This window comes from Trematomus bernacchii, unplaced genomic scaffold (genome assembly GCF_902827165.1).
Source record: "Trematomus bernacchii unplaced genomic scaffold, fTreBer1.1, whole genome shotgun sequence".
NCBI classification, from domain to species: domain Eukaryota; kingdom Metazoa; phylum Chordata; class Actinopteri; order Perciformes; family Nototheniidae; genus Trematomus; species Trematomus bernacchii.
Window position 1 is genome coordinate 10,005,180 of NW_022988050.1, and position 24,839 is coordinate 10,030,018.

The following is a 24,839-nucleotide window of genomic DNA, read 5'->3' on the forward strand; positions in this document are numbered from 1 at the left end:
CCTGCTACAGACTGAGACGGAGCTGGCACCGAGCAGCGATACGGGGGGAGCTGTACCACCACGGAGGAGAAAAAAAGCGATAATACCCCAAATACCAACGGGTTTTTGATTGCAATTGCTTGGGTGTATCCGGGAAAAGGGCTGTGAGGGTGGTAGTTTGGGTCGATAGCTACATTTAGAAGCGGGCGGTCGAGGAAAGCAGTCTATTTTTCAACAACCAACTCCCCAGATGAACTCCGTCAGAGCCACCAACAGGAGACCCAGGCGAGTGTCGAGGCCGCGCCCGGTGCAGCCCGAACGGAACAACGGGGATAGAGGTAAGCTAGGCCACAGTCAGCCAATTATGTAACAACGCGGTGTCAGGCGGTAACAGTCTTCACATAACGCCAGCTTGTGTTACCGGTCAAGTCTCCACGGCTGGTTCAGCAGGAAACACCGAGGCTTCTTGCTCTGTGGCTTAGGCCAGGCCGCGCTTTGTTTGGCTTGAGTGATTGGGACTAGCTAACACCGCTAGCTAGCTCACCAGGTTATGTGGAGGTTGGGGGTTGTCTTCGCCCAACGTAATGCGTATTTAGCTAAACCTTTAACGTTAATAGCGCACATTCAGGTAACTTCAGTTAGGGATAAAGGGGTAGTCTTCATACGTGTTGACCACAATTTGCGTGTCTTCTCAGCCGTCGCATTCCCAGCTGTCACTAACGATTCTGAGGGTGTAAATCTGCGGCGTCTTTGGACTGCCATTTTTGGGGTGTAACGTTAACAAAAACATTAGCAGCGAATGGGTGCAATGCTAGCTAGCTGCCCCAGCTATAAGAGGCCACACAAGATCAGCTGTGATAGATGATACGGCGTGTGTTTGGTGAATTCACCGAGTCTAATTACTGTGCTTGAAGTTAAAAGCTAACATAGCCAGCAGAGTGAACCCACATCCTCTTCCTTGTTCTCTGAGCTTGCTAGCCGTAGCTCGATTTGTTTACACCGCGGATTTGCCAGCTACGCAGTTCAGTTTTTAGCTATTAGCTGCACGTCTTATCGACTTGATCTGCGGTCCATCATTTGACAGTAACAAATCAGATGTGTCTGATCCTGCACATATTGGACACAGACACAAATGCACACTCTCTGATATCAGCTGTGAATGGCTAGACATTAAAGACTCGCAACGGGGCTGCAGGGGGTGCATCTGCCATTATCAATCACTAACCTTTGTCTGCCTTACCACCTATTACCCTGTCTGTTAGCTTGCGCATACAGCATGTGAGCTGAATGCAGACCATTGTGTCATAGTGTTGGCTGAAATTACTGGAGACCGCTAAGTTGTGTATTTAAGCAAAAGAAGCATGATTCGGCTTCTCGGTGCTTTAAAAAAAAAATAGCTTGGCCTTGGTCTATACTGCAGCTTTGTGCATTGAAGTGCCTCTTGAGAAAGTGGTTAATGTATGGAAATCTGTTTTCCTTTTTGTCCAGATGAGGAGGCTCCTGCAGCAGCTGCAGCAGAAATGGCTATTGAGGAGTCCGGCCCAGGAGCTCAGAACAGTCCCTACCAGCTTCGACGCAAAACCCTGCTTCCCAAGAGAACCGCTGCTGCCTCTGCCACCGCCTCTGCCTGCCCGAGCAAGGGCCCAATGGAGGTTAGACAAATCAAAATGTATTTTTTCGTGCAATGTGCATGTCTGAAAACTTATGTGTGTTAAAATTAGAGAAATGGTGATTGATTTTTTTCTTTTGAACGAACAATGATTTTGTTGCTGTACATTTTCTATTTCATTACTTAGTGCTTGCATCTTGGCATTAGGTTAATACCCTATTTCCCCTTTTTTACAGGGAGCTTCCACTTCATCAACAGAGGCCTTTGGCCATCGAGCCAAGCGGGCACGAGTGTCCGGTAAGAGCCACGACCTGCCAGGTGTGTGTTAAATCTCCGCAGCTGTGGCAAGGAGATAGTGTTAGCTTTTTTCCTTCTTTATTGATTTTTTCCCTTTTTTTTTCTGTGTGTGCTGGTTAATCTTGTTACTTTCTAATCTATTAAATAGCATGACTCCATGGTTTAATTAGCTTGGAGTGAAAATGTATTTTCATAAAGCTTACACTGAGTGTGTGTGTTGTTTTTTTTTAGCAGCCCCAGCAGAGCAATATCTGCAACAGAAGCTTCCAGATGAGGTTGTTTTGAAGATCTTCTCCTACCTACTGGAACAGGACCTCTGTCAGGCAGCTTGTGTCTGCAAGAGATTCAGCCAGCTAGCCAACGACCCCATCCTATGGTCAGTGCTGCTCAAGAGATGGAAACGTGTCATTTAATTAAAAGGCAGTCACTAAAATACATTTTATGTGCTATTTAATATTCCAGGAAGCGTCTATACATGGAGGTATTTGAGTACACGCGTCCCATGATGCATCCTGAGCCAGGCAAGTTCTACCAAGTCAGCCCAGAGGAGCATGAACACCCAAACCCCTGGAAGGAAAGCTTCCAACAACTGGTAAGTCTACGCTCATCATTTTCTGTGTGTTATCGCATGAAGAAGAATAAATTGCTCTGAAGAGCATCAATATTGTGGCACAGACTTGTTTATATTTACATTTTCTCCATATGTATGTAAAGATCAACAATGTGCGGTTTCTGTTAAGTCATATATGGCATTGCAATGAAATCCATGAACCTCACAAGGGTTATAATATCTGCTCTGCAAGTGCTTGTAAAGCTAGAACACACACAAACACATGACAGTGAATCAATATCTGTAAATATATTGATTTAGATTAGATATCTTAATATGCGTTGGGAATAATGGAAGCAAAACTATCACCACAAAATGTGTAAAACTGTAAAAATCACTTGTATGCAGTTAAATAAAAAATCTTCCGCAGTCAACTTTTGACTTTGAATGTACTTTTGCTTAGGTGGTAGTTTTTACTGTAATGTCAGTATTTCTAGAAACAATAACGCGCTACTTAGAATTTCACAAGCTGTTCCTTAGTGTCTTTGTCCGGGGACATTTGGGTCGACCTTTTATGACCAGTAGCTGCTAAAACTCTCCTTCTGCTTCTTCTTCTTTCTTTTTTAAATGCTTAAACAGTTTTTCTCAGAAGCTGACAATGAAGGCTTTCTGTTGTTCATTAACAGACAGATCAGTGCAACATGTCTACATGAGATCACAAAGCTGCTATAAGCCTGTGTCAACAATAGTATCTTGTTATCTTAATTTGTGAATCTAGAGTTTTTCACAGACTAAACATTGTCTAGGTCCACAGGCTAATGGGAGAAACACATGTTTGGTTTATTGATTATAATGTTATGGAAATACATTAGTGAAAAGATTTTAAAGGAGTTCAACCTCTTATTGTCAATGGCTTATAACTATGATATCTATGTCTAAAGCAAATCATGCTGTGTTTTTGAATCTATTGTTAAAAGTCTAAAAGGAATATTTGCATATTGTTGTTTGGGGCCACCAGTTGTTCATAATGTTTGGTTCAGGGTTTGCAGGATGGCTAACCGAGCAGGAAGAAGGAAAAAAAGCACATTTATTCTACAGAAAATGAGACACGTTTTTGTTTGTCTTTGACCCTTTTTAAAGTAGAATAATTTGGTGATTGTGTTTACAACTAGTACACACCAGAGATGTAACTGTACACAGAAGTCATGATTCGGTTTTGGGGTCACAGCTTGGTGGTAGTTTGGTTACAGCTGGGGAAATGTTTTTGTTTTGGAAAGACAAACATAAAGACCTCTAGCTTGTGACTAAGGAAGCTTAAACTGAAAGTGATCTCTAATGCAATGAAAGAAAGGGGAAAAATTGAGAAATAAAAGTTTGAATATGTGCATTTGGAGAATTACAATTGATTCCACTTTTGCAACATGCCAATGTAAATGCCATTTGCTCAAGTGATTGTTGATCTCGTTCCGTTATGTTTTAAAGGGTCCTAATCCCCAAATGACTGATCTACTCACTGTTGCTTTTTGTTGTTTCCTCAAATAAACAAATGTCTTGCTTTACTAACAAACCTTTAGTGGGATACCTACTGATTCTGTGTGATGACCAGAAACTTGACCTTGGTGTTTTCTGTGTTGCAGTACAAAGGAGCGCATGTAAAGCCAGGCTTCGCTGAGCATTTCTACAGTAACCCCGGCAGGTACAAAGGCAGAGAGAATATGTTGGTAAGTCAAAGCTAAAAGAGAAACCCTTGAGGATAAAACATGTTGACCATAGCACTGAAATCAATGCTAAGCCCAGCTAATGTAAACACCTGCTTGCATCTTCAAAACAGCCTTATGATGAATTGCTGGAATGTATACTCTGCCTGAAAGTGTTTGTACCTTTCTCCTGCAGTATTATGACACCATTGAGGACGCGCTGGGTGGAGTACAAGAGGCCCACTTTGACGGTCTAATCTTTGTCCACTCTGGCATCTATACAGACGAGTGGATTTATATAGAGTCCCCCATCACCATGATTGGTGCAGGTAAGCATGTTTCCTCCACTGGAAAGTACTTAAGGCCTTGCTGCTCGAGCCGCATGCAATCAATATCTCTCTTAAGATGGGATACTGTCTCAGCGGTCTTTATATCTGTGTGTATGAGGGTGTTAATGAGCGTTCTCTGCTTTTCTCTCAGCTCCCGGTAAAGTAGCAGACAAGGTGGTGATAGAGAATACTAGAGACTCAACGTTTGTCTTCATGGAGGGCTCGGAGGATGCCTATGTGGGATACATGACTATCAAGGTAAACCTCTCATACTTTCCTTGATTTTACTTACTTTCAATCAAACTTGGCTGAATATTACAGACACTTTTTATAGTCTTATCTCTCTGCTCCACCGTTAACCTATGCAGTCATTGTCCCATTTTTAATTATCATCATTTGTAGTTGAGGATACAATTCTTATTTTCTGGGTTTCTGTGAGAAAGAACCAGAAATGAGGCAAACGTCAAACAAAAGGGCTTTTAACGATGCTCACAGGTTCCTAAATGACTAAAAATAAATGTTGTGGTCAACCTGAACATTTCTCCCAGCAATGCGGAGTATTCGAAAGTGACACTTTGACCAAGCTTTGGAAGATGTTTTGCTTACAAAAGATAATTGCCTGATATGAGTACTTCATCATGCATTCAGTTTCAGGGAGGGTTGCACACGAGTAGATAAGTGATATTTTTTCATATGAATTCAAGCAAGAAGATTTTTTTTTTTTTTAAAGGTGCTGCATGGACTTTTAAACCGTGATGAAGGGTAAAAAGAAACTGGGCAGACAGATAGTTCCCGGAGCCTTTGCCGGTGCTCCTCTCTCGCCGGTCTGCAATAAGTCTTTTTGCCCCTGTATCTCGGTAAAGGGCTTCATCTGCATGCACCACCTGCCCTGCAGTGACAGAGCCAGCCAAAAACCAGCATAGCCTCGCCCCAGCCGGGCCCTGGTGGGGGGAAAGTTAGTAGAGTTGGCAGCGAGCCAGTAAATGGCCAAACTACCTGTTTCATTACTTATGATTTACATATACAAAGGCTAATTAGATGGTTGGATTAATATTAGAACCATCTTGTATTTGTTTTTCCTCTTGTAGTTGAAACTATAGTATGAAAACTATAAGCCGTTTCCACATTTAGATAATCATGTACTACCAAATGTCTTCCTTTTTTTTGTTTACATACAAAGCTTTTCAAATAACATTTTGAATGGCTAATTTCACAGGCCACATCACAAGAGCTTGGTTTGACAGATATGTGGAAGGTGTCATTTTTACAACAATGTTTGATGTTTGGGTGGAGTTTTGAATGCAGAGTTAAACCAGCTATACAAATGTATGTGTAAATATGTATTTGAGAATGTTAAAGTTACGTCTCTTGCATTTTCTTCAGTTCAGTTAAAAATCACTCGATGTGACATCGTATTGATCATTCTATGTTTCTTTGGTTGTAACCTATCCCTGTTTCCTGGTTGTAATCTGTTAGAGCTACAGTTTTAGCAGCACTAATGCCCTCAGTAGGAAGCGTCCTGTGTGGATGCGGTGGGTGGAAAAAGCTTGATGTGTCGTCAGTGTCTGACCTCTGCTGTTCTCCTCTCCTCAGTTTAATCCTGATGATAAGTCAGCGCAGCACCATAACGCCCACCACTGTCTGGAGATCACGGTCAACTGCAGCCCCAACATCGACCATTGCATCATCCGCTCCACGTGCACAGGTAACGCACACACTGAACACTTTTGTACGAAATATGGGTGCATGAACAGAGGAGTTGACAGATGCAACATTAGCGTCATAAAAGTAGCATTTCCTGCAGGGTACTTATCCTTCCTCTAGTATTGTTCAGGTTTATTTGTTTTTGTGTACTCCTGTGTTAAAACAGTTGAGTTCTTCCTTTTTTTTATAGTCTGAAACGGTGTCCCTAATTTTTGTATTTCACTAATTGATCAGTGTGTTCATAATGTCCCAGAAAGAAAGACTAAATCTGTCATTTGGACTAATAAACCATGAGCAGTAGCTTTTTTTGGAACTAACTCTTAATATGTTAGTTTATTCTCTCATGATAAATAGTTGTATATAAATATAACACATGCCTTGTGCATTGACGCTTAGTTTCCATCAGCTTTGCTGTCTTCATAGTCTAATTCAGACCATGTTGTATGAAATGTCAAAGCACATTTAGAGTCAATAAATCCTGGGAGAGATTTGTAGTGTGTGGACTCTACTTCCACTTATAACACGTGTATTTCGGTTTATTCAAGGCATTCATTTTGTTATTCTACAGTATTGTTGTTTTATAGTTATTTGTTAATGTATATAACCCAATTTGTGTTTTTTGAAAATGAAAAGGATATTGTGTTTGTTCATTTCGTTGCAGTTGTATATATGTCTTAAGTGTCATTTGGCTTGGCTTCCTATTTTGTATGGACATGCTTTTATTTTGAAGGAGAGTTAGCGCTGTTGACAGGAAGTTGTTGTTGCTATGGAAACAACGTGACGGACAAAAGGAGCGGAGATTAACGGACAAAAGTAATATCTACATATAAAGACGGAGAAAGTAAACGATAAAGTTTATGGTTAAGTGTTAGCACCCCCCAAAGAGGCACAAGCTCTTACGTTGATGTTGGAGATTTCAATCAATTGAATTTGGCAGCCGCAGTGCAGCGTGGCTGCCAAAAAAAGAATATCCGAATAACGAAATTGAAAACCGAATAGTGGGCCAACGACCGAATATTCGGGTACAGCCCTAGTATTTATTTTCTTTATGCTGTAAATGAATGCTATTTGTTAATATGAATAATGTGCCTCAAAATTGGATTCCAAATAACTTAAGTCTTGATGTTATCCACGTCACACATGTGTGCTGAGCCGTTTACTGACCTGTCTGATATACTGTATGAACATGTGTTAATACAGCCCTCAATTACATCAGAAAATTACCAATTGAATTATGATATGAGTCTTTATAGAAATACAAAGTTTTGCTTGTTTCAGCTTCTTAAGGATTGATTGCTCTTGTCTGTTCATGTCACTTAAAACCCTAACGTTGTGTGCTGCCTCTGTTTTATTTGTAGTGGGTTCAGCTGTGTGTGTGAGTGGCCAAGGAGCGTGTCCAACCATCAAACACTGCAACATCAGTGACTGTGAAAACGTAGGACTGTACATCACAGATCATGCACAGGTAAATCCTCCTCTATACTACCACTATCGTCCACAATACGTGCACTAATATCATGCAGGCTTCTGACTCCATGTTCTCTCGTCTGTTCCAGGGCATTTATGAAGACAATGAAATCAGCAACAATGCGCTAGCAGGAATTTGGGTGAAAAACCACGGTAATCCCATCATTAGACGTAACCACATCCACCACGGGCGAGATGTGGGGGTGTTCACCTTCGACCACGGCATGGTAAATACACAGCAACTGCTTCACATCATGCATTTCACACAAAGGAACTTCTCAGACTTCTAATTCCTCTTTCTGTGTTTCAGGGTTACTTTGAGAACTGTAACATTCATAGAAACCGCATAGCAGGCTTCGAGGTAAAGGCCTACGCCAACCCCACGGTGGTGCGCTGCGAGATCCATCACGGCCAAACGGGGGGCATTTACGTCCACGAGAAGGGGCGGGGGCAGTTTATAGAGAACAAAATCTACGCCAATAACTTCGCCGGTGTGTGGATCACGTCCAACAGCGACCCAACGATACGGTGAGGATGAAGACTTCCCACAAGACACATATGAGCAAAATGTGATGTTATTGGAGACAGGAAATATGTTAAAGGGGACCTATCATGCAAAATGCACTTTGTGATGTCTTTTATACATAAATATGTGTCCCCGGTGCGTCGGGGAACTCACGCAGCGTCAGAAAATAAAACCCTCTCTTTTCCTCCGTACCCAAATCTTTTAAAAACGGGTGTACAACGAGCGGATGCAGATTTCCATCCGAACTGACGTGTCCATCCGTGGTGACGTCGGCGGACCCACAGAAAGTTGCTATCAGAAACAATGCCTGACGTGTTTTGGACGTCTTTGTTTACATTAGCAAGCCTCGCTAACACTCAGAGCTAACCTGTACTGTAGAGCACATGTGTTTTTAAAAATCAGGAAATATAAAAAGGAACTCACCTTGTGATAAACCTGCAAGAGAAAAAGCATTTGAGCTCCATACTATTTCAGAAATAATCCTTGACGTGGTTTAGAACAGGATGGCGTTTTATCACAGCAGAATTTAACTTTATCTCCGGTAGAATTCTGATCGGGCATTAGCTCCGCCTCCTCTTATTTATTTATTTCAAGCTAAGGACCCAAAATCTGCGTTTCTCTAACAGGGCTTCAAAAGAGGGGTTTGAGCAGTATGAGGCATGGCTACAATGGGTGAACTGTTTGGTATTTTGAAAAAAAAACTTCACAGACATGTTTTATATAGGTATGGCCCTACAATATATTTTTCAAATATAGCATGATAGGTCCACTTTAAGTTCAACATGGCTGATTGTTATTTTGGAAGAAAAAATAGTTTTGTAGGAAGTTTGATGTCTCTGTCTCTACCTGCATGTTTATTCCAATGTTGTGTTTATTCCTTTTGTATCCAGGGGAAATGCTATATTCAACGGTAACCAAGGAGGGGTGTACATATTTGGAGATGGACGGGGTTTGATAGAGAGTAACGATATCTATGGTAACGCCTTGGCGGGAATCCAGATCCGAACCAACAGCTGCCCCATTGTACGGCACAACAAGATCCACGATGGACAGCATGGGGGCATCTATGTGGTAAATATCCTTTGGAACATGGTTGAAATGTTACCCCTTTCCCCAGCAAGTACACTTTTCAGGTTTTAATAAAAGCTGAAACGCTGCCCCGTCAGAGGTGCGTGACACTGATCCTGCTCTGTGTTTCAGCATGAGAAAGGCCAGGGGGTGATCGAGGAGAACGAGGTTTACAGCAACACCCTGGCTGGAGTGTGGGTGACCACGGGCAGCACGCCGGTCCTCCGCAAGAACCGCATCCACAGCGGCAAGCAGGTGAGATTAACGTGGTCTAACATTCACCCTGTAAACACACGTGGAGCAGAGATTGTCATTAACTTGGCTGATTACTACTCTTGCAATCGATTGTATTTATTTTGTAAGAGCTATAATTAACAGCATACACGCAAACCTTTTTGAGACCGATCTGTCATGGAAAACTCAGGAGTATGTTCATAAATAGACATTAGCTTTTTAAATAACTTCCCACAAATCTGTATCAAGTCAAAATATCTTCTCTGATTTCAGGCAAAGTGCTCTATATTACTGGACAAATCCATTGCAACTCAAAAAGAATCTCACTATATCCTACTTTAATTTCCCAGAAGACAATTGGTGCATTATTTTATGACACATTTTAATGTTGATTTTATTTATTTTGGACTTGCGGGTGTTATGGATTGTGAGCTTAATGTGTACATTTGACCTGTACATGAGACTATAGGAGCAGCCACTGATCATGGCCAATCAGCTGACAACCAGTCAGTTTTTATCTGAGGCTAATCGATCGCTGCTTCTGATGACATTTCCACAACTGATGTGGTCTCGTGTGTTTTGACTTGCACGTGTCAGAAGCAGCTGCAATGACTCTATTGGATGCTATACTCTCACATTTGGATTTGAGTGACAGCAATACTGTACACTTAGTTAAACATATCAAACTTATTAAAGCCATTCAGACTTTTAATTTCCATTCACAATTCTTGGTTTCTTAAGGAATCTGGTTATGATTTGGCACTTCATAGTTGTAAAAAGAGTTGTTGAAGATGCCAGATAACGTGAGTTAGAGTTGTGTATTTTTCCCAAAAAACTGAATTATGTTAAGTAATAAAAATACATACACCTTTCAAAAAGTATAAAATGCTCTTTCACTAAGGTCTGGCGGTCTCAGCATCATCTCACTTCTTCTGTCTTCTCTCTCTTCTGGGATATTTTGTATAGCTAAAACACTCTGACCATGCTGTTTAACAAACCTGTATGATCTTTTCTCGTGTTAACTAAACGTTGTGATCACCTGTCTTTTTCTATTTTTAGGTTGGCGTATATTTCTATGACAACGGGCACGGTGTGTTGGAAGACAATGACATCTACAATCACATGTACTCTGGTGTACAAATAAGGTAACAGCTTCCTCCAGTCTGCAGTGTGCTCTCCTAACATAGATCATATGAAATGCATCTCTAAAGTCCTGAATGTTTCTGATCATTTTTGTTGATTCTTGACAGGACCGGTAGCAACCCAAAGATCAGGCGCAACAAGATATGGGGGGGGCAGAACGGAGGGATTTTAGTTTACAACTCAGGTCTGTATCTTCTATTCTGCTGCTCCCCTTGTCCCAAATGTATTGATTGTGTATCGGCATGTCTAACCCTGATGTTTAATACAACAGGTCTGGGCTTCATCGAGGACAATGAGATCTTTGATAATGCCATGGCGGGGGTGTGGATCAAGACTGACAGCAACCCCACGCTGAGACGAAACAAGATTCATGACGGCAGAGATGGAGGCATCTGCATCTTCAACGGAGGCAGAGGTACCTAAACGCCTAAAGTCTTAAACATCACATAGATTTTGGTGCACGTCTGAAACTTGATCGTACTATCAATGTACAATTGAGCTTCATCGTTTAAATGCACACCCTGCAGTTTGTTCCTGCACATCTACAGTTTGAACCATGATTTAATTTTCTCTTTAGGTCTGTTGGAAGAAAACGACATTTTCAGAAACGCGCAGGCCGGAGTGCTGATCAGCACCAACAGCCACCCGATACTCCGCAAGAACCGCATTTTTGACGGCTTCGCTGCAGGTATTGAAATCACTAACCACGCCACAGCCACACTGGAGGGCAACCAGATCTTCAACAATCGCTTCGGAGGCCTGTTTCTGGCCTCGGGGGTCAACGTCACCATGAAAGGTAACTGCTGCTTTTTGGACATTACCGCTCTGACCGGCCTGGTTCCAAGCTGTTAGGATCTGCTTCCTAATCTCATTTCCTGCCCCCCCCCCCTCTGTCAGATAATAAGATTCTGAATAACCAGGATGCCATTGAGAAAGCAGTGAGCAGAGGGCAGTGCCTCTACAAGATTTCCAGCTACACCAGCTACCCCATGCACGACTTCTACAGGTAGGCTGCGACGCATACAGGAAATCAAGTAGAGGTGAAAGGAATAAGATACTAAATGTATGTTTAACCAGTTTTATAGTCTATTGTTTTTAGTGACAGTTAAACAAATATCTTTTATAAAAATAATTGTTTGATTTCCAACAAGAAGTTGAAGTAAGTTCTAATATATATATATATATATATATATATATATATATATATATATATATATATATATATATATATATATATATATATTTTTTTTTTATTTGATTTTGTAGACCAGCCGATTGATTAAATGTTTGCATTTAGGAAACATGATTTCATTTCCATTCATTTGGTAATTTTCTAAATGTACAAGAATGGCCATATGTCTGCCATAAATCTATTTGTTTCCCTTCTCTCCAGATGTCACACCTGTAATACAACAGATAGGAACGCCATCTGTGTTAACTGCATCAAAAAATGCCACCAAGGGCACGATGTAGAATTTATACGGCACGATCGGTAAGACATGTTTTGGTTCCTTTCTGAAAATTGTTCTAATGACTACCACATCATGGAGGTAAAAAATAATCTGTTTTATAATCCCTGACATTTATTCCCTTTAGGTTTTTCTGTGACTGCGGAGCGGGAACGTTGTCCAACCCCTGCACGCTGGCGGGAGAGCCCACGCACGACACGGACACTCTGTACGACTCGGCGCCGCCCATCGAGTCCAACACGCTGCAACATAACTGAAGGCGTCCGGTCCAGTTACACCCTCCCACATAAGCATATAAACACATTACGTTGCACACAGCCATACGCACGCACACGATGACACACATTACACACACATATCAACTCGCAGCCATAAGGACCCAGAGAGACTCTGTGATTGCGGCGCTCTCAGATGGGATGGAGGTGGAAGAGGCTGCAGAGGAAGCAGCTTCCGCCCCGCTGCACGCTGCAGGCACACACAGACTCCTCAAGAGGGAGCCGTGGAGCTGAGAGTAGACAGAACGGCCACAAGAGAAGACAGAACGGCCACAAGAGATTCCTCACTGAGTATTTCTTATTGCAGTCTGAAGACAAAGATGGGAAGGGGCTAGGCAGAGGGGCTCGGTGGCAGAGTGTGAAGTTCCCCCCGGTGTTCATCCTCGGCTCCCAGCCCACTTCTTCTTCCTCACAAGAACTGCTGTCAAAGTGACTTCCTGCTTCCTCGCAGCTGCCATCCCCATTGGCTGCCCAGTTGTAATTAGGCAACGGATGGGCGGATGTTGCTCTTAGTGTGGATAAAGAGAAAGATAGTGTGTGTGTGTGTGTGTGAGACGGAGCACTTGGGCTTTTTAAAAAAAAAAAAATATGTTCTGATCAATGGATTTTATTTCAATGCTTTCTCATGTAGTTTTGTATTTTCAAGCAAAAAAGCTGACTGTATTTGATTGTCTTTTATTTTATTATATATTATTATTTTTCTTTGGTTAGCATCCTCCTCCCACTCCAGAAACTCAAATGTCCCAGTGGTGAAGTTCTTTCTGTGAAAGAGAATCTCGTTTAAACACTAAAAACCCTCTCCGATATATTAGCTAAAATGGCAGGTGGGGGGCTTACCCTTGTATAAAGGTGTGTATGTGAGTGTGTAATGTACAGTGAAAGTTGTGTGTGTGTGTATATGTTTATAAGTTGATGCAGTCAGTGTTTTGAGGAGAGGGTTTCCATAGGAGGCGTCAGAGCTCCTTTGAACTGGAACTGATGAGTCCCTCTGCAGACGTCCCCACCCTTCCTCCCCCCTTCTCTCCCCCGTGTATCGTGGTGACTGTGGCTCCTCATGCAGCCTGAATCGTATGCATGTACCATAACATCTAGACTTAATATATTGTGAGTATCAATAACCATTATGTAGATGCTAGTTGGAATTCAAAAAGGGGTATACTTTCTTAGAAAGACAAAAAAGAAAACAGGAAACTGGCCATTTCTAAGAAAATAAAACTTTATTAGATCACAGGTGTCTGTCTTTAAATTCCTGTTATGGTGGTTCACCATGAATGTCTGGTTTTATGATTTGCTGCTGAAGAATCTCAAGTGTTTGGACATGCATTATGTATTCAAACAATCTGCTTTTTTAAAATGGCAGTAACGGGGGCAAGAAATACAACTCAAACATATCCAGTAATACTTTTTTATTGCAAAACTATACATTTAAAGCGCTCTAGTGGTTACTTACAGCACATGAACTAAGAGGTTTGTTTGTCTCGATTCTTAAATCAAACTGTTTTTGCAGGAACACAGCGTGAAAGGATCTCTGTGATATACGTGTTGTTTTTGGAGAGGAGCTCCTGCTTCATCTTCCTCAGCGCTGTCTTCACCTCTTCTTCACTCATGGTGGCAGCAGGGAGAGACTTGGCCTTCTCCAGGAACTCCTGGATCAGGGTTTCCCCGTCCTGAAGCAGAGAGGCACATCAGGTCAATTGTTCCTGAGGGATGTTACTACTGCCAGTACACCACATCCATCTGTATACAGTCATTACATCACTTTAATGATAGTCTGATGCTGGGAAGCTTGATGGAATTGTACTAGGTAAGGTCAAACCTATTGCCGTTTGTGTACAATTTGTATCTGTAAAATGTCAATTCTTAAGGAACCCTGAAGGGAAAACCAGCTTTTCAGCCTCAAAACAACATTTACTGTATGTATTTTAAATATATAAGTATAGTACATCATAAAAAGGATAATGTCATACTATACCATATATTCTAAAACGTTTGTCCTAAATTGCCATTGAAAAGGTCAGTATGTCTCAAACTGTAAAGTGCATTTATGTTTAAAAAAAGAAGAAGGTATGAACACTTTTTATCATTGGATACCACAAATAATATAGAATTTAGAGAAACATGTCATGCTTCTAATGAAGTTGGGGTCGGGTTCTTGTTTCTAATGAGGCCATGATGCATGATTATGTAGGTTGCCATGACAGCTGGACGGTGAAGCACTGAGCCCTACTTGTTTGTCCGTGCGTCGTCTCTTGGCCTCGGGCCCCTTCTCCTGCTTCCCCCCCGCTGGTTCCTGGAACTCCTCCAGCTCCTCCGCCTTTTCCTTCGCCATGGCCACCACCGATGGCGGGAAGCAAGCCAACTCGGCCACATGGATACCGAAACTCTGGTCGCACACACCTGAACACAGAGTCAGGCGACGGGTCAGGTCACAAAGCTTGTTACACTACATTCATAAACTCCCCAGCCCTAAATATGTGCCCACCGTGTTTGATCCTGTACAGCATGGTGAGAGTGTTGTGTGAGGTCAGAGCGGTGACGTGCAGGTTGTGGACGGTGGACTGCTGCGCTGCCAGGGCCGTCAGCTCGTGGAAGTGAGTGGCGAACAGACAGAAGCAGCTGATTTTGGAGGCGATGTGTTCGCTTATGGCCCAGGCCAGACCAAAGCCGTCGTACGTGGACGTGCCTCTTCCGAGCTCGTCGATTATGATGAGAGAGTTCTCTGTTGCCGAGCTGAAGGGGCAAAACGTGCAATGAGAAAAATGCGTTGTGCATCATTTTTAGCTGTTGGCAATTTGTGTGTTTGTTGTTACCGCAGGATGGCAGCCGTCTCCAGCATCTCAGACATAAAAGTGGACACTCCTTTGACCTGGCTGTCTCCCGCTCCCACCCTGGCCAGGACGCTGTCAATCACACTAAGCTCCGCCTTTTCACACGGCACAAAGCAGCCGATCTGCGCCATCAGAGCGATCACTCCCACCTGACGGATGAACGTCGATTTACCGCCCATATTTGGTCCTGTGGAGACAAGAGTTATGTTTGACCATTGTCATGTGCCTTAATTCTCAGAACTAGGGGGCAAATTACAATGTTTACAGATAACAACCTGACCTCTGGGATTGAAACACAATTCTCACACACAGGGAACAACACAGAAAGAGATTCTTCTTTGTTTGTATTGGCTGTTGTTTGACTGATCTCTGAATTGACGGAATGGGTGAAAAGGAGACTGAGAAGTCTCTTTTTATTCTTGAAAAGGGGATAATACCAAAAAAAGTCCCTTATTTACTCCCATAAGCTTTGATGTGTTTCTCAACAGACTTGCAATGAAAGTGTTTCATATGTCACTTTGGAAGTGCGATATCTGGTCACACCTGTAATGATGTAGAAGTTCTTCTCTCCCTGGGTGAAGGTGATGTCGTTGGGGATGAAGGCGGTGTCAGCGTCAGTCTCCATGCAGGGATGTCTGGCCTGCGTCAGCTCCATCCGCCTGCATCCGTCCGCCAGCAGGCGAGGCCGCACGAACGGCACAGGAGCGGAGACGGACGCCACGGCGAAACTCACCACGGCATCCAGCTGCGCAATCACGTCGCTCATCGTCTGGAGAGGATCCACGTAGCCTGGTGGGTGATAAAAGGTTCAGCACTTCAAATGAATTAGCAGAGAAACACGAGACTGCAGCATGTGCAGGCTCCGAAAAGATGTGTATCTGGTTAAAGAACACCATCTGACTAGAATGTTATTCAACTCTCTGTTTAAAGTACATGACAGTGTGTTGCCCTTTGAAGAAAATGTGCATGAAATCATTTACTAGAAGGTCACATAAGACAAATCCGGGATCATCGTGCCGACGTAACGTCTTCTGTCTCAAATCAATGCCATGCCGATGAGCCACAGTGAGCAGCATGTGATGGCGTTCCTCACCTGAGGCGATGTTGATAATCTCTTTGACAATGGCGTCCTGGGCCCCTTCGTACTCCTCACGGTTCTTAGTGTACTCCTCGTTCAGAGAGCTCAGCTTCCTGTAGACATGCGAGACAACAGAGAGTCAGCTGACAGGAAGAGAGCATCTATACGAGGAGGACATGAGGTGTGTGTGTGTGAGAGACTGACCCGTTTGTGAAGCGCACTCCGTTCTTCTGGACGTCCAGCGTGCTGAACTTCTTGTTGTTCCTCAGAGTCTTCTCCTCCTTGCAGGTGACTCTCAGGTAGAAGCCCAGCATGGCGTTAGACTCCAGCTTCACCGTCTTACCAGCATCCAGACCTGAAACACAACGCTAGTGCGGTGAGCTCAGACACCAATTCAAACATCAGTGGAATCACATACATTAATGTACAGACAAAGAGAAAAAGGACCATACACACACTTTGCAAAAACGTATACACTCTATAAAATAGGTAGCCACATAAATGGAAACAAATGTACAAAACACTGAAATAGCTACATTTGTTTGAAGAATATAATATAAGTGTCTATTGTGTTTACTTTACTTGTTCTTATGCGATAAAGTTAGGCTTGTATTCACTTAAAGTGGACCTATCATGCTATATTTGAATAATATAGTGTAGGACCATACCTATATAAGGCATATTTATACTTTTTTTTTTTTCAAAATACCAAACAGATCATGCCATGCCTCATTTCGCTCAATTTGCACTTTTTTAGCCCTGTTTTTGCAAGGGCTGATTCTGTGAGAACAGCACCACCTACAGGCCTGGCATATGTACTACAGCGTCTCCAGCGCTTTCGAACGGCAATGGCCGTGGCCGTCTCCTCCTGATTGGTGGAGTTGGCCCAATAGCCGTAGCGCCACTGTCCTGACAGTGGCGCACGCAGTTGACACACGCAGTTGCGTATTTGGCTCGAAAAGCGTGGGATGTTGGTCATTTTCTCCATCTAGGATGACACGCCTCCCAGACGTTGGATTTCGCTCTTGAGGAAGAGTTATTGACAATGCTGTATTCTCCGAGCTTCGCCTTCACCTCAGCCATTTCGAATGTGGCGCACTCAGCAGCAGATTGATGCGGTGCAGAGGTTAGGATTATGCGCGGTCCCGCAGGGGATAGGTCTGAGGATTTAAACATTAAATTAAATTATTATTTGTAATATATTTATTATGCAACACCCGCGACCCGAGCCGCATCTTCTTTGTTTTACCCAGAACCGAACCTGGATTTTTTTTTTTTTTTTTTTAAATACCACCCGCGAATCCCTTTTTTTTTACCCGCTGGTACCCGACCCGATGCAGGACTCTGATGTAAACATGTCACAGCAGAGCCACTAAATACAAGTATGAACCTGAAAATTAGCATAATTAGCACAATTTTAACAATCAGTTTGACATGTTCTGGTTTATCATAAAAATGTCTCAACAGATCTGAGTTACTGCCATCACACATTTCCTGGGAGAAGGACATAAGGGTGGCCAATTGGCAAAAAAAATAAAGATCTCAATCAAGTCAAAATGTGTCTATTGGAATCATACAAAGTTAAATGTTTCTATAGTTCCAAGTAAAATGTAACAACATTAATTTCACGGTGTTGGACAGATGGCTGCTGTTTAGGAGGCTTTCTGACCGTCTGTGGGAATCTGCCACAGAGATCCTCCACACTGATAAACCTAAGAGTCTATACCGTCTGTACTAGGAGACAAAAGATTAGTTATCTGTCAGGAAAAGTTGATTTGTAACACTGGGTGGTCTGGCTGCTCAATGGAAAATTGTGTTGAATTTGAAGATAAGAGCTCTAACCTGCTTTAGCTGAAGCAGTAGAAGTGTTTTTGTCCTTTCTTTTCTAATGTGAAAATAAAAAAACTACCATGAGTAAAATCCTATATTAAAAAAAAACACATTTAGAATTAGTTTTTTATTTTTCGTTTTTTACAAACATTGAAGTTTAGATGGCCTACAGACAGAGACTTAGAAAACGTCATTCTTTTTTTATATATAAAGACAACATTCTCAAAAATAGTTTATGTTTTTTTCCATTCAGCCTGATATTTAATCTTGGTCTTTAATTTGTTTACGATCTGAAGAATTTACTACACTGAAAAAAAAAGCGCTTGATGACCTCACGGTGTAATCGACTTGCTTTGACTTTTTTGTCAGCAGATGCGTGCAGTCACTCCATTTAAATACAGAATAAACTCATTTTCACAGATATCCGCTAGATAGATAAACTTGGTCTCAGTGCCGTGTGTGTGTGTGTGTGTGCGTGTGTGTGTTTGTCACCTAGTTCTCTGGCTGCACTGTTCAGCACCACCTTCATGCTCTCCTCCAGCTCGTCCATCTTTTCTCTCAGCTCGCTCAACACGGGGTCGAATGACGCCTTCACCAGGAACTCATGGTGGTCAATCTACACAAAACATGCAAGAAAAGAAACATGTAAACAGCGTGAAGAATTAAATAGAATATTATGGGAGCAATGTTCTTAAATTGTACATAAAATACTAGAGCAAAGACCTGGTTCATGTCCAGCGTGGTTTCAATCATCTCCTGGTATTTAACAAAGTCAGAGTGCAGGTCTCTGAGAGGAGAGAGGAACACCGCCTCCAACAGAACCTCGTAGCTACCTGCAACACACACAGGAAATCAAGCTATGTAGTACACACGGAAGATAAATGAATGCACTGCAGTGTGTGTATGTATGTGGGCTACTAATGCATGTTAATCACTAGTTTATCAGCTACACCTCCAGCATTCACTCAAGTGCACATTTACCAAAATATCAAACAAGAAGTTTTAGAATTCATAAAGAATGTAAGCAATTTAGCAACAATCAGAAGGTTGAGGGCTATGCTGCATTGCTTTTGATAACTACAGTACAGATTAATTGTATATGAATGGGCTACAGCAGCTGGAGACTATGTCAGGTAACAAGGTGTTCAGTGGAGAGAAAAGTGACTCTTTATTAGGTTCTGGACTAGTAATGGACAAATCCAGAATTATTTTTGCATCATGTTGACAGTAAATAGCCAGATTAATGAAGATGATGATGAAGGCCATAGGAGGAGCAACAAACTGCACCAGCAAAATCAATTGGCCCCATAGTGTACAGTGCAGTAACACATAGCATGACCTGCAGCTTTGTGTACCTGAGTATCTCTCCAGGGCGCTGATGAGTGTCGGGAGGTGGCTCACAGCCTGGTAGACGCGGTAGCAGTCCTGAAGAGTCGCAGAGTGACGCTGGAACTTCTTGGACAGACGGTTAAGGTCCGGAAAACGCCGCAACAGATCTTCCTGACAGGTCTGTCTGAGCTCAGAGTCACACACAAAGCTCTCCACCATGTCCAGCCTATAAACACGCCACAAAAAACACTATAAGAATCCTCAGTTTGTCCTATGAGCTTATTGAATTTCCCTAGAATGTCTCAAATGTATCTTTTTTCTAAATGTATCTATAATCAGGGGTGCACATCACTTTTTTTAGTGAGTTACTCAGATGAGTACCAGGAGATAGCGTTTGGTACTCAACCCACATGAAGCGTGGTTTTAATAAGTATAGTCTTCCTCACTGTCCCCCTCCGTGTCTCCTTCACTGTCCTCTAGTTCCTCTTCTTGCATGGTAGATGATGAAGATGCACCTCCCTGTCCCCGTTTAATCCTCCCATTTGCTTTCTCCAAAATGTGAAGTCTTTGCATTTCCTGAGGCCAAGTTGAAGGATACCAAGAAATGATCACCTGACTTGAAGTCATATCTGATTTCAGATGTGGGAAGTAACCAAGTACACTTATTTAAGTACCTTACTCAAGTACAATTTTAAGATACTTGTACTTTACTTGAGTATTTCTATGTTATGCTACTGTGTACTTCTACTCCACTACAATTCAGAGGTAAATGGTGTACTTTTACTTAGACTTTAGTTCCACCTGTAGTAAATTCACCAGCTACCCTGCACAATACAAAGTCATTACAACTAGCTGCACCTTTACCAGCCTTGATAATTAATGCATCAATAATTATAAAACATATCATAGATATTATTCTGAAATGGACCAATCTGCACAATGACTACTTTTACTTTAACTATATTTGGATGATAATACTTTTCTACTTTTACTTGAGTAACATTTTGAATGCAGGACTTTTACTGTAACACAGTATAGCTACACTATGGTGCTTCTACTTTTACTCAAGTACAATATCTGAGTACTTCTTCCACCTCTGTCTGATTTCAAACTCTTCCATTAAGTTTGCAGCTCTGTGTTTTGCTCCAACTTGTTGTAAATTAAACGGCAGCAGCTTGACCACAGAGCGTGAATGTTGCGATCAGCTGATTTGGCGCAGTTCTCAGTGTGTGTGCGGTTCACAAGTGACATTAATTCAGATTTGTGTCATGTACCTGCGTACCAGTTATGTGCACCCCTGTCTATAATGTAGGTATCCGACACATTGAAATAACAACACACATGTCATTTTATCTTTCAACAGCTTCTTGATCTATAAACTGAAGGTCCTGGTTCATTCATATTATATTACGTAGCTTAAATCACTGAACAGACGTGAGGTGATCCACTGGTGAGAAAACAGAGGTGATGGGCTTCAATTCTGCCAAGACTAACGCATTCAAATACGCCTCAGAACATGAAGAAATCTTTGGTCTCGACAGTTTGGTCCCATCGCTGTATTACCTCTCCTCTATTTTGGTTTTGTCCATGAGAGGCTGTTTGATCCACTGGTTGACCAGCCGCTGACCCTGCGGCGTGCGGCACTTGTTCAACAGACCGGCCAATGAATGAGCTCCACTTGTGTCATCGGGGGCTCCCTGCAGGAATCCATTAACAGGTAAGGATAATACACATTTCCCAGGGTTTCTATAACACATGTTTATCCCTGGGATAAAAAACAACAATTAAAACACATTTTTGATCATTAGCATCATTAGCATAAGCACAGCCTCACCAATATATAATGCTCCAGCAGCGGCAACACACGAGGCTCAGTACACACTATCCTGGGTAGTTTTCATTTCATGACCACAAGGCTTAAAGATTTCAACTTTCTCTTGAGAAATAATGTTCCGTCTGCCAATTATGGCATGCAGGACATCTCTAGTCACACCATGAGCTCTGTGGCTTTGGGAAAGAAGCCAATCAGAGGCACAATGCTTCCTTGTTGAGTTTGTGAATTTGGTCTGCACTCAAAATCTAAAAAGTACATAGTTTAAGCTGCAGACTTAAACTTTGTCTGCGTATAACGCTGTTAGACGCTCACATTACAAAACTCAACTTAAAATGTGGAATTCCTTTTTTACCTCCATTGTATCCACAGGTATAAGGTTGATAGATATGTGAAATAAACCCTTGTCAAACCAAACTGCATGCATGACAGGTAAGACAAAGAATTGTTCTTTTGTGATTTGGATTCCCTGACCCTTTCTGTAGTTTCTAGCTTCTTAAGTTAATTGGGTGAAAGCCTTGAAGACCTGGCTCCTGTCACTGACCTGGAAGAGGTTGAGAGCCCTGACGGCAGCGTTGTCCAGCCTCATGTACTGACCCAGGTCCAGAGAGGTCAGACTAAAGGAGTTAAAGTTGGACTCGTCAGAGAGCAGCTCAAGGAAACGCACCACTGCAGCCAAGCACGACATGGCCACCTGAGAACAAAACCACACACAGACTACCATAAGTGAGAGGGGATATCAAGCGCTTGGAAGATAAATAGAGATTTTACAGTAGCCAAATCTGGCATTTACATTATCTTGTACTGGATACTCGTGGGTCAACAGTTGTCAAAAGGTTTTATATGTTCCATGGGCTTATTATCTAAGAAATCTGAATATTAAGGATCAGATTGTCCTGTTCAGTGCACTTGGGTACAAGTTCAGAATGCTTGCTTACTCATTTATTTCTTGTTTTGTTACACTACGAGGGAATTTGCAAGATTATAATTATAATTTCTCCTGGGAAAAACATCATGCAACAGAATCTATAGTAATGTATGTGGTGCTGTTGGGTTTCTAACTCCTTGAGTGTAGGAGAGCTCTTTCTATGTGATCACCTGTTTGTCCAGCTCCGGCAGCGTGCTGCTCGCCACACTCTCTCCCTTCTTGGCCCTCAGCAGCCGGTTCAGATCCTGGACCGTGTCTTTGCTGCTGAACTCCGCTCTCTTTCTCTCAGAGACCAGCACGCCGCCTCTCTCCACCACCTACACAAACACAGAATAACAACGATGTCTTCACACCGTAATTGCACATGCATTCACAACCTATTTCTGCCTATACTGTTAGTGGGCGTAAAAAAATGAATACATTAAATATATTGGAAAGATCCAGTTAGACTTCGAAATTGATTGGACAAGACATACAAAATCTGGTCTTGGCAATTATTATGGGCATTTTCTCCCATTTTATAATAATTATTTTTGTTGCAGCGGATTTATTTTTTGCTTTTTTGAGACGTATACATTTATGGGAGTTTCTCATACATAGGCTACAATACAAAAGCTGCAGAAGCTTAAATATTAATGAACAGTTTTTTATATTTATGGAGCATATAGTCACTCACTTAGACTTCCTAAGTGAGTGACTATATGCTCCATATTTAAGATGGAGGGCAGAGGTTTTGCTGTCATCAGTCCCTGACCACCACATACCTGCCGTAGTTTACTGCTGTCAGTGTTGCCATCGCCCTGGGCCAAGAGACACTCTTTGGGGCCGATCTGGACAAGAAGAGACTCCAGGTTGGAGAAGATCTCGTTGTCAGGAAACTCACACACTCCCATCGTCCTCTGGGCAGCGTCCACATAGCCAACCCCGACCACGCGCTGTCCGTCAGCTCCTGTAGCAACACGCACGGCTACAACTCCTGCACCCCCCACTGCTCCGGTTCCCCCGCCGAACAGAATCTCTTCAAACTGAGTCAAGTTTCCTGGAGAGGCCTGAAAGGGAAGAAAATGGGCATATGGACCACAGGCAAGAGATATAAAAACAGAGAAACAAACCTTCCCTACAATAACTTAAGTGGTGAACCAACATTGTCATATTATCATCTTTTGTTAGCGAACAGTGGCTAACAAAGACATCAAGCAATAACAGAGCATCTTAACTCAGTTTTTAGTCTCTACCAAATCTTGAGGGAAATTTCTGGCAAATACACAATGAGACGAAACTTACTATAATTATTGGTAAAGCACAGAAACCCTTTTCACGTTGCCAGTGTTTAAGCAATGGCTTTTGAGAAGGATATTAATTAATTGCTTTGTAAAATTGTTCAAGATCTGAAGATTTATAAAGATGTTTGACGTCTTTTAACACTTTAAGACGCCCTTATTAGGGTGATCAAAGTATTTAAGTGGATTCATACATATAATATATATATATATATATATATATATATATATATATATATATATACACACACATATACTCTTGTAAAGAGTATATATATATATATATTCTTTACAAGAGTATATGTGTGTATATATATACACACACAAGCAGGTGTGTGTATATCAAGGATATTTGATTAATATTTGATTAATTTTCTGTCTATGCTTGGATTCTAAAGACGTCGACTTTTAATGTAATGTAATGGTGGTCATACTTTATGCTTATGTTGATCTCTGATTATGTTGTTTTTGGTTTATTTGATCTCGATATAACTAGGGGAGGAAGGATTTCATAATGTATTGTTCTGATTATTATGCTTCTTCATTCATGCACTACTGCTGAGTCTGCGTTACCCTGATGAATGCTATCTATGTTTGTTTGATGTGGCACACTGCAAAACCAATTGCACTTCGGGGACAAAGAGACTGGGCACACAGACATGTCATCGGTAGTCATCACGATACCTTGTACTCGAGCTTCCAGTCTTTGCTGCTCTTGCTGTGGTTTTTGTAAACTTCCACTCTGTACTGCCTCACCAGCAGCAAGTCTCTCACAAAGGCCTCGAAGTTCATCTTGCTCAGGCAGACACTTTCCAACTTGCGACTCCCTGTAGACAAACACGCCCATATTAGTTTTAAAACAACTGTTTGCCCACATGTTATGCAAAGCTCTTTAGCTAATGTGGCAGAAGGTGTGGCTAATACATGCATTTGTAAGTTAGCTAGCTTAGCTTGCATCTACAACTGTTAGCTTGCAGCCGCCAGTCTGCAGGCTCCAGCTACTTGGTTAGCTAGCTAGTGGTTAGGTTACCTGAGCCCAAATATTTGATGACCCCATTCGTCTTGAAAACTTCCTTGGCCGCGAATACTGCATCTTTTCCGTGGACAGTGTAGAAGTCATTACGGTCAAATATTCTGAAAGTTGTGTCCGGTTTCTCCGGCATGGAGAAAATAAAGCTTAGAAAGCCACTTTCGGCTGCACTGTCCATAGACAGGTTGTGTTTCGGTTGCACCGCCATGCTGGAATCTCCCGCCACCACTGTGGCCAAACCGGAAACTACGTTCTTCTTCTTCTTTATACGGTTTTATGGCGCGTGGCAACCAGCGTTATAGGTGCATTACCGCCACCTACTGTATTGGAGTGTGGACCAGAATGATCTACCTACCCC

The 24,839-nt window shown here is 42.1% G+C and overlaps 2 protein-coding genes across 5 annotated transcripts; one reads left to right on the top strand and one right to left on the bottom strand.

The window, feature by feature from the left end:
• Positions 1–13,573, top strand: fbxo11b (F-box protein 11b). 4 transcript variants are annotated; one of them, XM_034119187.1, is made up of 21 exons: positions 1–317; positions 1,468–1,631; positions 1,825–1,906; positions 2,117–2,261; positions 2,348–2,477; positions 4,073–4,156; positions 4,329–4,461; positions 4,613–4,719; positions 6,055–6,166; positions 7,524–7,630; positions 7,722–7,859; positions 7,943–8,160; positions 9,049–9,229; positions 9,359–9,481; positions 10,520–10,605; positions 10,711–10,787; positions 10,875–11,018; positions 11,181–11,399; positions 11,501–11,609; positions 11,997–12,095; positions 12,200–13,573. In XM_034119187.1, the coding sequence occupies exons 1-21, from the start codon at positions 230–232 to the stop codon at positions 12,327–12,329; spliced, it is 2,676 nt and encodes an 891-aa protein (XP_033975078.1). In that variant the 5' UTR covers positions 1–229; the 3' UTR covers positions 12,330–13,573. The 4 variants fall into 4 exon arrangements, with proteins under 4 accessions (XP_033975078.1, XP_033975079.1, XP_033975080.1 ...); XM_034119188.1 differs by having other exon boundaries at positions 2,120–2,261; XM_034119189.1 differs by having other exon boundaries at positions 1,825–1,885.
• Positions 13,574–13,738: 165 nt separating this feature from the next.
• Positions 13,739–24,728, bottom strand: msh2 (mutS homolog 2 (E. coli)). Its single transcript, XM_034119185.1, has 16 exons — positions 24,482–24,728; positions 24,136–24,278; positions 22,936–23,220; positions 22,342–22,488; positions 21,788–21,937; positions 20,976–21,109; positions 19,439–19,638; positions 18,807–18,916; positions 18,576–18,699; positions 16,458–16,608; positions 16,269–16,366; positions 15,719–15,964; positions 15,158–15,362; positions 14,830–15,077; positions 14,575–14,744; positions 13,739–14,014 (listed from the first exon to the last, which is right to left on the bottom strand). Exons 1-16 carry the CDS (start codon positions 24,687–24,689, stop codon positions 13,838–13,840), a joined length of 2,796 nt encoding a protein of 931 aa, XP_033975076.1. The 5' UTR covers positions 24,690–24,728; the 3' UTR covers positions 13,739–13,837.
• Positions 24,729–24,839: the final 111 nt, after the last annotated feature.

Coding starts and splice junctions, on each gene's coding strand:
- fbxo11b (XM_034119187.1), top strand. CDS start 230: ATGAACTCCGTCAGAGCCACCAACAGGAGACCCAGGCGAGTGTCGAGG. Junction 11,019..11,180: donor CATCTTCAACGGAGGCAGAG/GTACCTAAACGC, acceptor TTTTCTCTTTAG/GTCTGTTGGAAGAAAACGAC. Junction 11,610..11,996: donor CCCATGCACGACTTCTACAG/GTAGGCTGCGAC, acceptor CCTTCTCTCCAG/ATGTCACACCTGTAATACAA.
- msh2 (XM_034119185.1), bottom strand. CDS start 24,689: ATGGCGGTGCAACCGAAACACAACCTGTCTATGGACAGTGCAGCCGAA. Junction 24,279..24,481: donor CATCAAATATTTGGGCTCAG/GTAACCTAACCA, acceptor GTTTGTCTACAG/GGAGTCGCAAGTTGGAAAGT. Junction 15,965..16,268: donor GATTATCAACATCGCCTCAG/GTGAGGAACGCC, acceptor ATCACCCACCAG/GCTACGTGGATCCTCTCCAG.